This window comes from Eimeria maxima, genomic scaffold (genome assembly GCF_000499605.1).
Source record: "Eimeria maxima Weybridge genomic scaffold, Emw_scaff252, whole genome shotgun sequence".
Taxonomy (NCBI): Eukaryota; Apicomplexa; class Conoidasida; order Eucoccidiorida; family Eimeriidae; genus Eimeria; species Eimeria maxima.
This window is the reverse complement of record NW_013565370.1, coordinates 14,680-27,261: the sequence shown is the minus strand read 5'-3', so window position 1 is coordinate 27,261 and position 12,582 is coordinate 14,680. Positions and strand designations below refer to the sequence as shown.

Here is a 12,582-nt window from a genome sequence, read left to right as displayed (position 1 = left end):
ATGGAGGAAGATACCCGCGGCCTCACGCAGTTTCTCGCACAGGTCTTGACTGGGAGTTTCTGGAGGGGAAAATTAACGCGTAAGCCTTTCTATGAAATATGCATGTGCAAAATACAGCGTAGAACAGATTAGAATTGGAATACTGAGACCACACGCGTGAGAAGCAGGCTGGTGAAGCATGCTACCGACGGTGCAGCTCCTCCGCAGCTCCATGTGCTACTATTAACTGAGGTGGCCTTTTCATGTATTTTTCATGCAGGAACATTTTTGTGCAAAATGCAGCGATTGTATTGACGATCAAGTGTAACCCAAAATGCCATGGGTTGGTGTTTGTGGTGTCTCGGCTACCAGCTAAGATGTTGAGGCACCAGCTTCCCACTTCTTACTCTCCACTTTTTTTTTGCGTATTTGTAGGCGCGAACCTTGCAAGGGCGGCTCTGGTTGTAGGAGTGCTTCTGTGTCTCCGCTATTTCGGGGCAGTGTGAGGACTTGTAGTATTCTTCGCAGATGTTTCGTTCCCCATTTGCTCATGTATCTGGTCATGCTGCTGCTGTTGTGGATTTTTAGTTTTTTCTGGTGCTGCGTGCTTTGTGTGTGCCCGTCATCTCCCCGTCCCTAGTGATCGCTGCTTTCTTAACATCAGTCTGCTCTAGTTGGGCAGCAGGTCGATGCTCTGCCTTGTTGCACTCGATATATCTCAATGAAATGTTGATGTCATACTATTTGTTCCTGCGTTTTCCACACATTTTCTCCATATAATCAGTATAGGGCGGGGACAGGCTTCGGGGCGTGAACCTGATCGTGACGTTAGGTTCGCCATTACAGTTACAAGTTCTAACCGCAATTAGTTTAGCTATTAGAACACGTTCGTATCGCTTATTGTACTTTGGCAGCTGCTCTGTTCTTTCACATTTCCGCGGATGCGCTTGCTGCTTGCCTGGTTCGTGTGCAGCTTTGCCTCCATCTTAGGCATTATTTTGATATTTCGCAATTTGGGGGAGCGCAGCGGTGGTGCCAGTGCCTATTCCGTTTTCAACAGAGGCGCCCACTACCTTTTAGGGGACCTCCGCCTCGGGCGCATTGACCAAGAACTCCGTAACGCAGGTTCGAAGCACAAACCCTAGATGTAGATGATGAGCAAACACTGGGAAACCTAATTTCTTCTTTCGCACAATAAGACAAAGCAAAGCCCTAACACCGATACACAGAGAACGCGTGCAATACCATAGCAGCTAGTCTTGGTGTTCTCAGCCCCACACGTAAAGAAATTTGCTCCAGGTCACCTTTAAATTGGAGGAGTGAGGTGCTGTCCTCTGGTTTCATGACAGTAATTTGCGTTAGAACACTCTTCAGTTTTCGTTGTTACTGCCGCCCACAAACTGAAAGGACGCTCTTGGCGGAGTGAAAATATAGGGATCTGCGCATTCAGCCTAACGCTTTTTTGCTAGGTCCTTGTCTCCGTTGCTGCTGGTGATGGTTGGCTCTACAGGTGTTGCAGCTGAAGATGACGGGAGAGTTGTCGCTTATCGGCCTCCTGTAGAGCTGAGGTCCCGAGACGCCAACAAGAAATGTCCTTGCGGCTCCGGGAAAAAGCTGAAAAAATGTTGCGGCGTTTAGTACAACTGCGAAATCCGCAGCAGCAGGAGCCACAGCAGGAGCAGTAGCTGTTGTTGCTGCGGGCCCCAGCATCCCTTGGCTTGTGCCTGCAGGGCTCGTTTGGCACAGTCCTCAGCGCTGTTTTTGGCACCCACGAGGTGTGTAAGGCAAGCGCTGTGTTGCTTCTTCTGTGTATGCCTTTGAGGTCAAAACGAACGCGTCTAACGCGCTTTTGGAGAGCAGCGGATAGGGGCATTGCTCGCTGACAGCCGAGGGAGAACGGGTTGTTTAAATATGAACACCTTCGTTTTTAGTAATTCTGATGTTTCGTCACATTTTGAGGCTCTTCTAATGTTTTGTTTGGTGGCGCATAGGCATAGGATGCATATATGCATAGACAAATGCGCATACATCTCATAAATCCTAGGTGCGGCACTCTGAGAACGTAGAGTTGGCAGTTGAAGTCGTATACAGTTATGCGGATACAAAACTTACATGCATTTATTCCTTGGTAGTTGATGGCACTCTATGGGCAATCCATTTGCTAGTTCTTATCGCGAAGACATGCGTTCACATCACGGGGCAATGGAGCACGCGTTTTCATCAAAGAAAAAATGTCTGCTCACAGATGTATGGCTTAGAATCTCATTGCTCCGTACTTTCAGATTCACTGATGTGTGGTGAATTTTCTTGCCTATTCATGTTCAAGACTAACGTAAATTCCACTCGGCTAGATGAGCGAGCGGTGCGGAGCCAGCGGATCTGAATGGACTTTTGCTCTCAACTATCTCAAGACAGTGAAAGAAATATCAACAAAGTTTAAGTCTTTATTTCAATTTAATTCAAAACAATTGGCCACGGTTCGAGCCAACAGCTTCCCGAGTGTCTCTGCCGCCGATGGGGCTGCGAGGCGCTGTTGTACGGGTGGACCTGCGGTCGTCGGCAGCAGGGGGATAAGCTGTTGTTGAAATGCGAGTTACTTTGAAATCAACAATACTTTAGCCTATCATATAGGAGTAAAACGGAGCTCTGCAACATTCAACCGACCAAACAGGAGCAACTAAAACTATCTTAGCGGTGACAGCGCGTGCAGCGGTCTGGGCTGCAACTGAGAGTCAAGTGGCGGTCTTCTCGCGCATTTGTCCATTCCCAAGACCGAGTTTTCCTACTTATATATTTATTTATAGTTTGGATTTGACCAAGGATAGAACGTGTTTCATGCTGTTGAGTGCAAGACAGACATACGCTCTTCGCCCGCTCTGTGACCAACCATGACTGCCGGTGGTTGGCGTAGCCTATCAGGAATGAAAAAACACTTATTGTGTTTTTTTCTTGTCTTATACCTGAGAGCTTGCAATTCAAATGCGAACAAACTTTATGCTCCAAGGGGAGACCGCGCCAGTAGGCTACGGCGTGCCTCCAGCTTGAATGTACTCGACGCTTCCGATGATGCGCCGTCTCCTCGGCTAAAAAGGTCATTCTCGCTTCCTCAGGAGTAAGCTATATCTGTGTAACAATGCCAGTAACAGCCGTTTGATTCATCCGCATTCATATCGAGCCCCGAAGACCCAGGCAGCATCCACCTACGTGTATCAAACGATTTTTGTTGTTCTTGGCGTTTGCGCTGCAGTGTGTATATTGACCCGAAGGCCGAAGGTAAGAATCCAGACTTCCTTAGCATTATTTTCACGTGGACAGCTATGTGCTTTATGGATCCCAGCTCCGTCTAATCATCAGCAGTGCAGTCGCCGGTTCACTCCTGTATGTCCGTTGTAGTCAACAACACAGAGCAGCAGAACTCCAGTCGGATAGAATTGCCTTGTAGTTGCGTCTCTTGCTGCGGTTCTGCAGAAGTGAGATATGGATGACAGTGTAGAGGCGGTGACATCAGCTCAGAGTCACCTCCAGCTGCGCCGACGGCGAGAGTGTCGAGAGCTCCTTCTTAGAACGACGCGCCGAAGGCTAACCCTTCGAAGGTTGTCTTTTAAGCTCCCACTCACGAATCCTTGCTGTTTCTTTGTCAATTGCTTTTCTTCTGTGGTGCGGCTATTTGTGCAGCGACCTGAGAAGAAAGTTTTGCTCGAGGACACAGGACCGGAGGGTAAATATCCGAAGCAGATATAGCTGCTCGATGTCCTCACTCTTAGCCACTGCTAAACATTTGAAACCATTCGAAGGCATTCAGGCATTTAAAACCATTTTCAGCGTTGCCGTAGAACTGAAGGTTGACAGTAGGTGGCTGTTTTTTGTTTGCTACAACATGGGAACACTGCACCAAATTTTCGCACTTAATTAGCTGCTCATGAGAGCTTTCTTGTCCTGTGTTTTTAGTCGAGAATTTTTTAAAGAACAAACCAACGAAGGCCTCCTTGCTGGACGCCGCTTCAAGTCAACGTAGGTTTGGCATGGGACCCGTAGATGCAGTCCCTGTGCAAGGCTGCGGAGCGAATCCAATGGCGCGCGTGTACAGCCCAGAAGAGGTCATTCGTCGGATGAAGCTCAATGAGCCTCCTTGCTTCGGTTCTGTAGAGGACACTATCAGAGAATACAACATGTTTGTTACTGAACACGCGGAACTCATGAGCAAAGTCCGGGAAGATATCAAAAGTAGACCGCACAAGACCCTACGCGTAGCCTTCATACAATGGTAGGTACGGCGAGGATGTTTTGGATCCTGTTACCTTGGGAGCTCCTCCTTTCTGCCATTAGAAGCCCATAGCGTTTGTCCATATGGCTCTCTCTTGATTGGTTTGCTTCAGGAATGCGCTCATGATCAAGCCAAATACTTTTCAGGTCCTTGCCCCTTTTCTCGATGAAGAAAAGGGCTTCAAGCCAGACGAAGTGGATGCTGTGACAATTGTGCTCCAAGAAAACATGAAATTAGACTCCCGCAGGGAAAAGCAGCTCCTAGAAAATATCCAGTTCGTGCTGAACCTCCTTAGCACCGTCCCAAATTGGGGTCCAGCGTCGATCACCTATCTTGGGAACATCAGAGGAACGCAAGCAAAGACTCTTCTGAGTCCAAATACGCAAACTCTCATCCATATTATGCGCGAAACGCACCAGCCTATTAAAGTGTGCAATGCGGAACAATCTATTCACGGGGGGGAAAAGGGTTTTGTTGGCGCCGTGTTTGAATTTCCCAATATGGGTAAGCTCGCCATTGTGGGTGCTCACCTGAAGGGGTGGGACGCAAAACAATTTAGGAACGTATTTCCAGAACTTCTTAAGTATTGTGGGAGCACGCAACTAGGTAAGATTACCAAGTTGTCTAAGCACGACCTCTCACGCTGGGGCCTTCACGTTCCCTTATAGCACCCCTAAGGGCACCACACAATATCGTCCTCTTTCGAAAAGGGCATGAATGCAGCTTTTGCAAGTAGACTGCAGAGAATGCCACTAGCGATTACTCATGTGGGATCACACAAAACAAATATTCAGTAGAGCTGCGTTTGTATTTAGAGAACAATCTCAGCTCTACAACTACTTAATTGTTCCGGCCATCACTGTGTCTTCATCCAGGGCTTGACTCCTTCTCTCTGGGGGTTGTTTTTGGAGCCGACTTCAACGAGCATTTACACGCCGAGGCCTTGTCGCACCTTTACAAGACCTACGACATAGCACAGTATCCTGCCTTTGCGAGAGTTCAGGCGGCTTCCTCTCAAGAACGTACGGTGGTAGCACTAGCACTGGTAGAACCAGGTCCCATTAGAGGTAAAGTAGCATGTTTCCACTATTCCTTCGTCTTTCTACATCTTTGTTACGTTCCTGCGCAGCGGATAATATCAAGATGACGAGGTTGCTGACGGAGGCTCTGGCTGAACCGCTGGAGATCATTGAGAGCAGATATGAGCCCCTCCTATGGTCTGTTGACAGGCTGGGTAGGACTGTCAATGTGGCCGGTAGTGGCAAAATGCTTCCAGCGTCTCTTAGGCAACTGGGGTTCAGACTTATCAGTGCATGCTACGGAGCTGGTTACACGTACAAGTGGAGCCGAGGGTGTCAATATCCAGCGGAGTCGCCTGTCTTGGTAAGCAGTCCCTGCCTTGTCGAAATTGTGTCTCATGCCGTATTTTGATTCCCCCCACCCCTCTGCCTTAGGGCGTTCTGTGAACATTTGACTAAGAGAACTTGAATTCGCGTGAGGGCGGTTGTTGTATGATGACACTTGTGCAGGGCCATTCGCCTTTCAGTGTGCTGAAAAGATGTCTTGCTCCAAAAGTTTTCTCTTCTCCGCGAGGCGTTGGGTATCTAGACAGAGTAGTTGTACGCCTAGCTTCATCTAGCACAGAAACCCTGGATAGGATGTTCGAAACGGGGAGCTCAACAGGTGTACTGCCTCCAACTTTCGCCTCCATCCTCAAAGGTGTGCATGTCTACGACATGAGGAGTGACCATATGCTCTTGGCGAACATTATTGAATTCCTGAAAACTGAGTAAACCTGAAGAAAGCGCCAGTACGGGCTCTATGCAACGAGGCCTGCACCGAGCTTGATAAGCCGCATGGCTGGAGACAAGCTGCCGTTTCAACCCAATGCCCCTTCTATAACATCCGTTGTCAAGGAGCAAAGCTCCCGGAAGATTGGATATCCACTCATATCGCTGCATTTGTTATACTTCGGTAGGATTAGACTGGTGCTTTTCTTTGATAATCATCTCAAGAGAGGGACTGGCGGTTTTGTTGAACTTTGGCTATTGCGACCAGAGTGGAAGCCAATGTTGGAAAATATAAGCCTCAAGGCATGTAACCAAGGGGGCGAGATCTTATCTACCTGTGCGTTTAAGGCTCGTAAATGTGTTTATTTGCCAGTGTTTTGCTGTCTGCCATTTCATTCGCCAAACAGCTCAATGGTAGCAGATAGCAATGGCCGCCGTATTTCCAGAATTGCTTTTAGCTGGCCATTTTGTCACGCCTTTCCAGCTTTTGCTGGGAGTTTATGAAGGCTGGGTGACGTAGGCGTACCTAATCAACGCAGTTATATTTCCAGTGTTTTGTGTACGGATTCCAGAGGTTTACGTGAGGAACCCGCATATCCTAACAGCAGTAATTAGCCCAGCAGGGAAGGGGAAGCACGGGGCAGAGCACCGTCCAAATAGGAGTTCTTGCATCAGGATAGATTAAACGCCTGCAGCTTGCAACGGTAGTACCTGGTGCCGTTGCCCCATAGGGTCGTCGCTGAACTGGTAACGGGCCACAGTTTAGAGGAACCGTCTCGTTGCTGCTCTAGGGCACAGGAAAAGTTTATCCTCCTCTAGGCCTGCAGGAAGATCATTTCTAATGAATGTATATACCAGAAACTGGATAACTGTGTAAATCAGTAACAGCTGCCATACAAGGCACTCGCTTGCGATGAATCCCCTACAGTTTCTAAATTGTTTCCTCTTTACTCCAGTGATAATCAGGTGAGTAGTGGGCCCCTTGTGAAGAACGACATCAATGATAATCACCTGCAGTACCAGGCGAGCACGGGGCCGCTCAACAGACTAAACTCTCCAGGTCGCTTTGCAGAGTCACATGCAAAACGCACCGTCGGGTTTTGTTGTCCATGGTGGAGCCCACCCAGCAGCGCACCTAGTGTCCAGGTCCCTTTGCTGGCTGTGGGCACTCCTGTCAGTGCACGTATATCTCGTTACGTGTCCAGAATATAAGAAACAAAAACTACAAAACAGTCCCAACGCAAGACTTCTTTAGCACATTCCGGTTCCCGAACGGGTCTAGACGGATATCATAATCAGTATCATTGCGGGTTCACCAGGTTCCAGGAGATGCAATATAAGCTGCCGCTGATAAACTTGACCGAATATGCCTACTTAATGGGTTGTTCATCTACGGCGAAGGTCGTGGCCGAACTGTTCACGAGGCACATCTGCAGGCTCGGTGATTTTCGGTATGGCATCATTGCTAACACAATCATGAAGTGTGATATGTATTGGAGACTTTTGGCGCAAAGCCACGAATAAGCTAGGCATAGAATGTAACGTAACAGGGAATAAAGACAGTTAACAAAACGGGCAGTAGAAGGCCACACAGTACAAACCAATCTTGTGCTTCACTCCACACTTCGTAAACACTCCGTAAACTGTAGGTTTCTCAGATATTCACGGAACCACCATGTTTTCCCCAACCCAGTTCACGCAGAGACAGAAACATCACTAGAGAATACCGAGATGACAGACCCGGGGTCAGCAACTCTCGTCTGCCACACAAAACGAAAACATCAAGCTAAATGGCCGGAATAGCGGCAAGCAGAAAGGATATCTGATAATCCCTTCTCCGAAGCCATTGCTCAGGAGCATCTACATGTCCTCCTCGGCGTCACTGGCAAGTGAAAGCGCATTCAAAATCAACGCGTTTAACTATTCATTGACTGTTGCCCTGTCAGATGCAATGACACGCTCATATCTTTCCATATGCATGCCCTTGTGCGTTACCCGATTTCAGTGCGTAACCGCCCCTGCCTTCACCTGCACTATATCAGTGTCACAGCGGTAACACCTCCCCTATTCTGTCGTGTACCGAGACTGCGTTGGTTTATGGGACTTGCCCACGCGTTCACGGTTGTTGAAAGATGGCAGAAGGCCAGTACATATTTAAACAATTTGGTATGTGCACATCAAAAAGCGGACACCAACAAAAACCAAGAGGCCACGCATCTGGATTGCCGCGGATTGCGCGGATTGCCGCTCTGAGTGATAGCAGCAGCAGCACCTGTTTGCGGTATCCCGAAGTTATGGGAGACTACACACACGAGGAAATGTGTTGCTCAGGGGTCAGTGGGGAGGACAGATTTGCAAAAATATGCACGAAGTTCTGCTTGTACGGTGCCCTGGCCTGGCCTTGCGGTGGCTTGCTATGAGGGGCAAAGTAATTGTGGTACAAGTAATTGTGGTGAAGTTTTCACCAAGGTTGTTTCATCTACCCAATAAAGGTTGGAGGTTGAATGTTACTTCATGCTTGGTTGCCTTGCAGGATTAGTCACTGCAACGCAGCTCACGTGTTGCAGCACCGTCAGCACCGGCTCGTCGTCGCGCCTGCTCCTGGCCATGTGACATTAGGGCATTGGAGCTGAAGGAGGCCAGCCAGCCATCCGCTTTTTAAGAACTGTCTTCCTAAAGAATTTACCGAGTGTGCTGAAGCTTGCGACTTCTCTCTGCTAAGAACGACACCTACCGCCATGGCCCCCTCTCCACTCAAATTAAAGGGCCTACGGCCCCTCTGCCTAAGGGATCAAGGGGACGCATGTTACATTTGGAGAGCACGCAAGTATTTGCAGTCTCTTGAAGCTCATTGTGAGCCAAAGGTACTTAAGATAAGTGTTCTTGTTTGATGTCGAGGAATCTCCACAGACCGTGCTGCAGCTCATGCTGCATGGCACCCCTTCTTAGAAACACAGCCAACTTCCCCTTTTCTACATGCACAAACATTGTAGGTATTTGTTAAAGTCTTACGCGGCCTTCCATGACCAGAGGGAGAGCAAGCAGAGGCCCCAGTACCAATTTCACACACGCCGTGCCACAGCAACCATCGGCAAGCAGCATCCGAATGCCCTGCTTTGGGTACTCTGTCATACATACCAATAAACTCAGGATTTAACTACCCAACAGAAGAACACGCAACACCACAATACTTGAGATAAATGTTATTCCTCAAGAACGAGAAACCCAGCCTTTCATTCAAGTGTTTCCTTCTACCGTTCTCACACGCCCATTCAGCCCCAGTAGCACGGAGACCAGCGGTGTCTTGCTAGCCCTTAACACAACTAATCGCCAAAACCTAGATAAAATAGGGGCAACTGGCTTCGTATTTGATTTCTTGTTTTTATTAGTAAAATTTACCGTGAATCTTTCCGTTTATGGCGTAGCATAGTCCTGTGAATCTGGCGGATCGTCTCCGCGGCCCGCCGCAGCCGCCCGTTGATTTAAAAGCTCTGCGTAGAAAGAAAGCTTCGTTGTCTATTTGCGATACTGGCTGCGTGTATTCTAGGGTCTTTCTTGCTGGCGTTTCAGTGTTTATAGTGTTCTGGGGTTGGTCCCAGCGCTTGTGCAGTACCCTCGAGGCTGGTACCCGAGACCACCAAGACTTGAGCCTTGCACTGCCTGCCTATTGCTGTTATTTTTGTAAACGCACTCTGTTATTTTTGTAAACACACCGAATCTTTTCCGGAAGTGATTGAAGATCAGGTGTTTCGGAGAAAATGGCCGGCGATCCTCTACAGCAAGCGGCCACCTTTCGGCGCGCCTGCTGGTGTTTGTTGCTCCTCGTCCATATCGGACCCTTAGCGTGTTTTTCTACTTCACCCGCCAGGGTTGTTTATGCTCACGAAGAGGTGTTGGGACAGTGGGTGCCCCTTCAGGATCATGCGGACCCCCTGGAGCTAAAGCAACCAATCAACCGGCCGGGCAAACAACACCGCGCCGCCCGTCTTCTTTGTTGTGCGGTCATCGCCTCATTAGTTCTAGCCACTGCTCTAAGGAGGTTTGCGAAAAAACCTCCCATCAACGTAAGCGTCCCAGTGCTTTTATCACAACCGGTGCCGCCATTACACGACGCTTGCAGCATGTGAATTCCATGGGGGATTATAGATGGCTCCGTCTGGCGTGGAAAGTATAGTGCACTCTAGTACCTTCTCGATGGAGATATATAGATGGCCAACTCGTTGTGTTGTGCATTACGCACTCTCGTACTTTCTCGATGAAGTTAGTCAGCATCCACGTAGAGCTCCATTTCATGCCAGGGTTATGTGGCAGCAGTTGAGCGTAGCTGCACGATTTGTATACGGTTCCACCGAAGCATACTACAAAAGGGCTAGGATTGCTCCATATCTCGGTGATGCATTGGCCCTATGGATTCTGGCATGCCCTATTGGATGCGAAGTGGAGCCTACAGCTTGACAGGAATGCGTGATACATATGACCGATATTTTGGCAGGTTACTAAGCATGTTTGCCAGTGCTGCAGAGTGGGATCTATCGTGTAGATGAATCCTAGCTTTCGTACCTCCTGTTGTTCAAGGGGCGAAAACGAGTTAAGAGCTTCGTGAAAATAAATGTAGCGGCATCTACAGCGTTGAGTCAGTCGTGGAGCTTAGGAGGTAGTGGCTGCCACGAGGTTCCTTGTGCAAAGATTGCGCTTGATGAGCAGCTGCTAATAACAGAATTAACAGTAGAGCATTTCTTTGGGTTTGTTTGGACATGAGTACGGTTGATGCCGTATGCAGTATAATCCAAGAATTTCTAGCCGAATACGAGAATGGTTTGTTGTGAGATACACTCCTTGGGATGGTATGACGGCAAGAGCATATGTGTCTGAAATGTGTTGAATGCGACAGGCCATGGACGAAAGTGCTGAAGCAAACGATCCTAATTCGCCACCTCCTGAGGATCCTGGAATTTCTTCTGTTGAGGAAGAGGCCTCCAATGATGCGATTGACGAAGATGAGGTGGATAGACCAGGGAGCCCTGAACCTATTCCTCCTCCGTCGTCCCCTATCAACACAGTTACGGAGCCGGAAAATGACGGAAAAGAGCAAATATCAGAAGTGGCGGTAAGTGAGGGTGCCCAAGCCAGAGCATGGCGATTGTTGTGAGATGATACAGGCCATCATCTCCCAACACACCATAACACCATATTCTGTTTGGTGGTCGTTGGCTTTGCACTGCATTTCCAGCTGATGGTCAATACTGCTGTTTTGAGGCGGAACCAGGAAAATTCGGTGGGGATGGGTTTCTTACTGCTCGCCAGCTGGCAATGCACTTTTTGCTAGGCACAGAGACGGATTGTGTATAAGGACGGCAATGAACGGCAGTGAATGGGAAGAATATTTTCGACAAACAGGCCTGCATTACACTTGCTGCGGAGCAACAGGTTGTTGATCCTTTCCAAGAGGAAGTGTCCCACCATCTTGGGGGTCCTGCCACTTATTGCGCAGCGGGTACGTCGCTCAAATGTCGTATGTTTCTGTAGAAGATCACACTTGACACTACAGTGTAACCAAGCTTTCTTAATCAGTGCAACGTGGGGGAAAAAAGACACTTCAACCTGAGCCAGATTGGTGCACCTTCTAGTTATCTAGCTCACGCTTCACGCTGTATCGTTGAATGTGTTCCGAGCTGTCACATCTGGTTGGCTGCAGTTCTTTTCAGTTGGGGATGTTGCGGGGTCCTTTTCCAGAGAGCAAAGGATTGCAGGAAGGCCGACAGGCCATGCCTCCCGGGCGACCAGCAAGTACGTCTGGAATCACGCCTGGACTGCCTAGCATTTACATGGACCGACTGCCTGGGATATTTTCCACGAACGAGATCGTTTCGCATGCGGAGAGCCGCAGTACAAACGTAGTTTTTGATATCTAGCAGGTCTAACTAACCTGTTCCCCAACTTCCGGCATGCCTGTCTTGGCATGCGCAATTCTGGTTTGCGGGAACCTTCTCCCAACTATTGCATCAGAGAGTTCATTTGTGTGTTGGCGTGGAGTAACAAGTCAGCGTGGCCAATAGCTTTGTTCGCAGCTTGTGCGTTGCTGAGATTGTAGCATTTGACAGGTTCAGAGTTGCAATACCCCACGTTTACGACTGGGTGCATCACTGGTATCCTGAGTATGAGAGCGATAATTAGGTCGGCTAGTCGAACACGGCAAACACTGCATGGGTGCGTGAGCACAGAGCTGTGCTCTGTGCTCATGCGCAGCTCCTCCGCCGCAGGGATCGGTGAATACAACACACCTGTTTGCACGTATCACCTGCCTGCCTGATGGTAAGCAGAGATTTGCGCAAACACGCAGTGAACGTTACTGCGTTGAAAGAGCAGGGCGTGGACACTAGCAGGAGTGTAGGAAGACCTGATCCCATTTTGACATGTTGCAGAGCTGCGCAGTATGGCAGACAGCCTGATAAGGCCGTTGGAAGCAGGGAGTGAAACAAAAGAATTGAGCAACGGCTCTTTGGTGGTGTGGCAACAGTTACATTGGCACCACCATTGAGGTCAACTGGA

At 48.8% G+C, this 12,582-nt stretch overlaps 3 protein-coding genes across 3 annotated transcripts; all 3 read left to right on the top strand.

Moving 5' to 3' along the window:
- On the top strand, positions 1-1,617 carry EMWEY_00024430 (hypothetical protein, conserved; the record flags this gene model as incomplete). Its single annotated transcript, XM_013480925.1, has 4 exons — positions 1-79; positions 415-481; positions 953-1,104; positions 1,490-1,617. 4 exons carry the CDS (start codon positions 1-3, stop codon positions 1,615-1,617), a joined length of 426 nt encoding a protein of 141 aa, XP_013336379.1.
- Positions 1,618-3,456: 1,839 nt separating this feature from the next.
- Positions 3,457-6,036, top strand: EMWEY_00024420 (hypothetical protein, conserved; the record flags this gene model as incomplete). Its single annotated transcript, XM_013480924.1, has 7 exons — positions 3,457-3,477; positions 3,655-3,697; positions 3,928-4,243; positions 4,356-4,849; positions 5,119-5,265; positions 5,373-5,626; positions 5,773-6,036. 7 exons carry the CDS (start codon positions 3,457-3,459, stop codon positions 6,034-6,036), a joined length of 1,539 nt encoding a protein of 512 aa, XP_013336378.1.
- A 4,751-nt stretch (positions 6,037-10,787) lies between these two features.
- Positions 10,788-11,382, top strand: EMWEY_00024410 (hypothetical protein; the record flags this gene model as incomplete). Its single annotated transcript, XM_013480923.1, has 3 exons — positions 10,788-10,805; positions 10,925-11,144; positions 11,264-11,382. 3 exons carry the CDS (start codon positions 10,788-10,790, stop codon positions 11,380-11,382), a joined length of 357 nt encoding a protein of 118 aa, XP_013336377.1.
- Between the last annotated feature and the right edge of the window lie 1,200 nt (positions 11,383-12,582).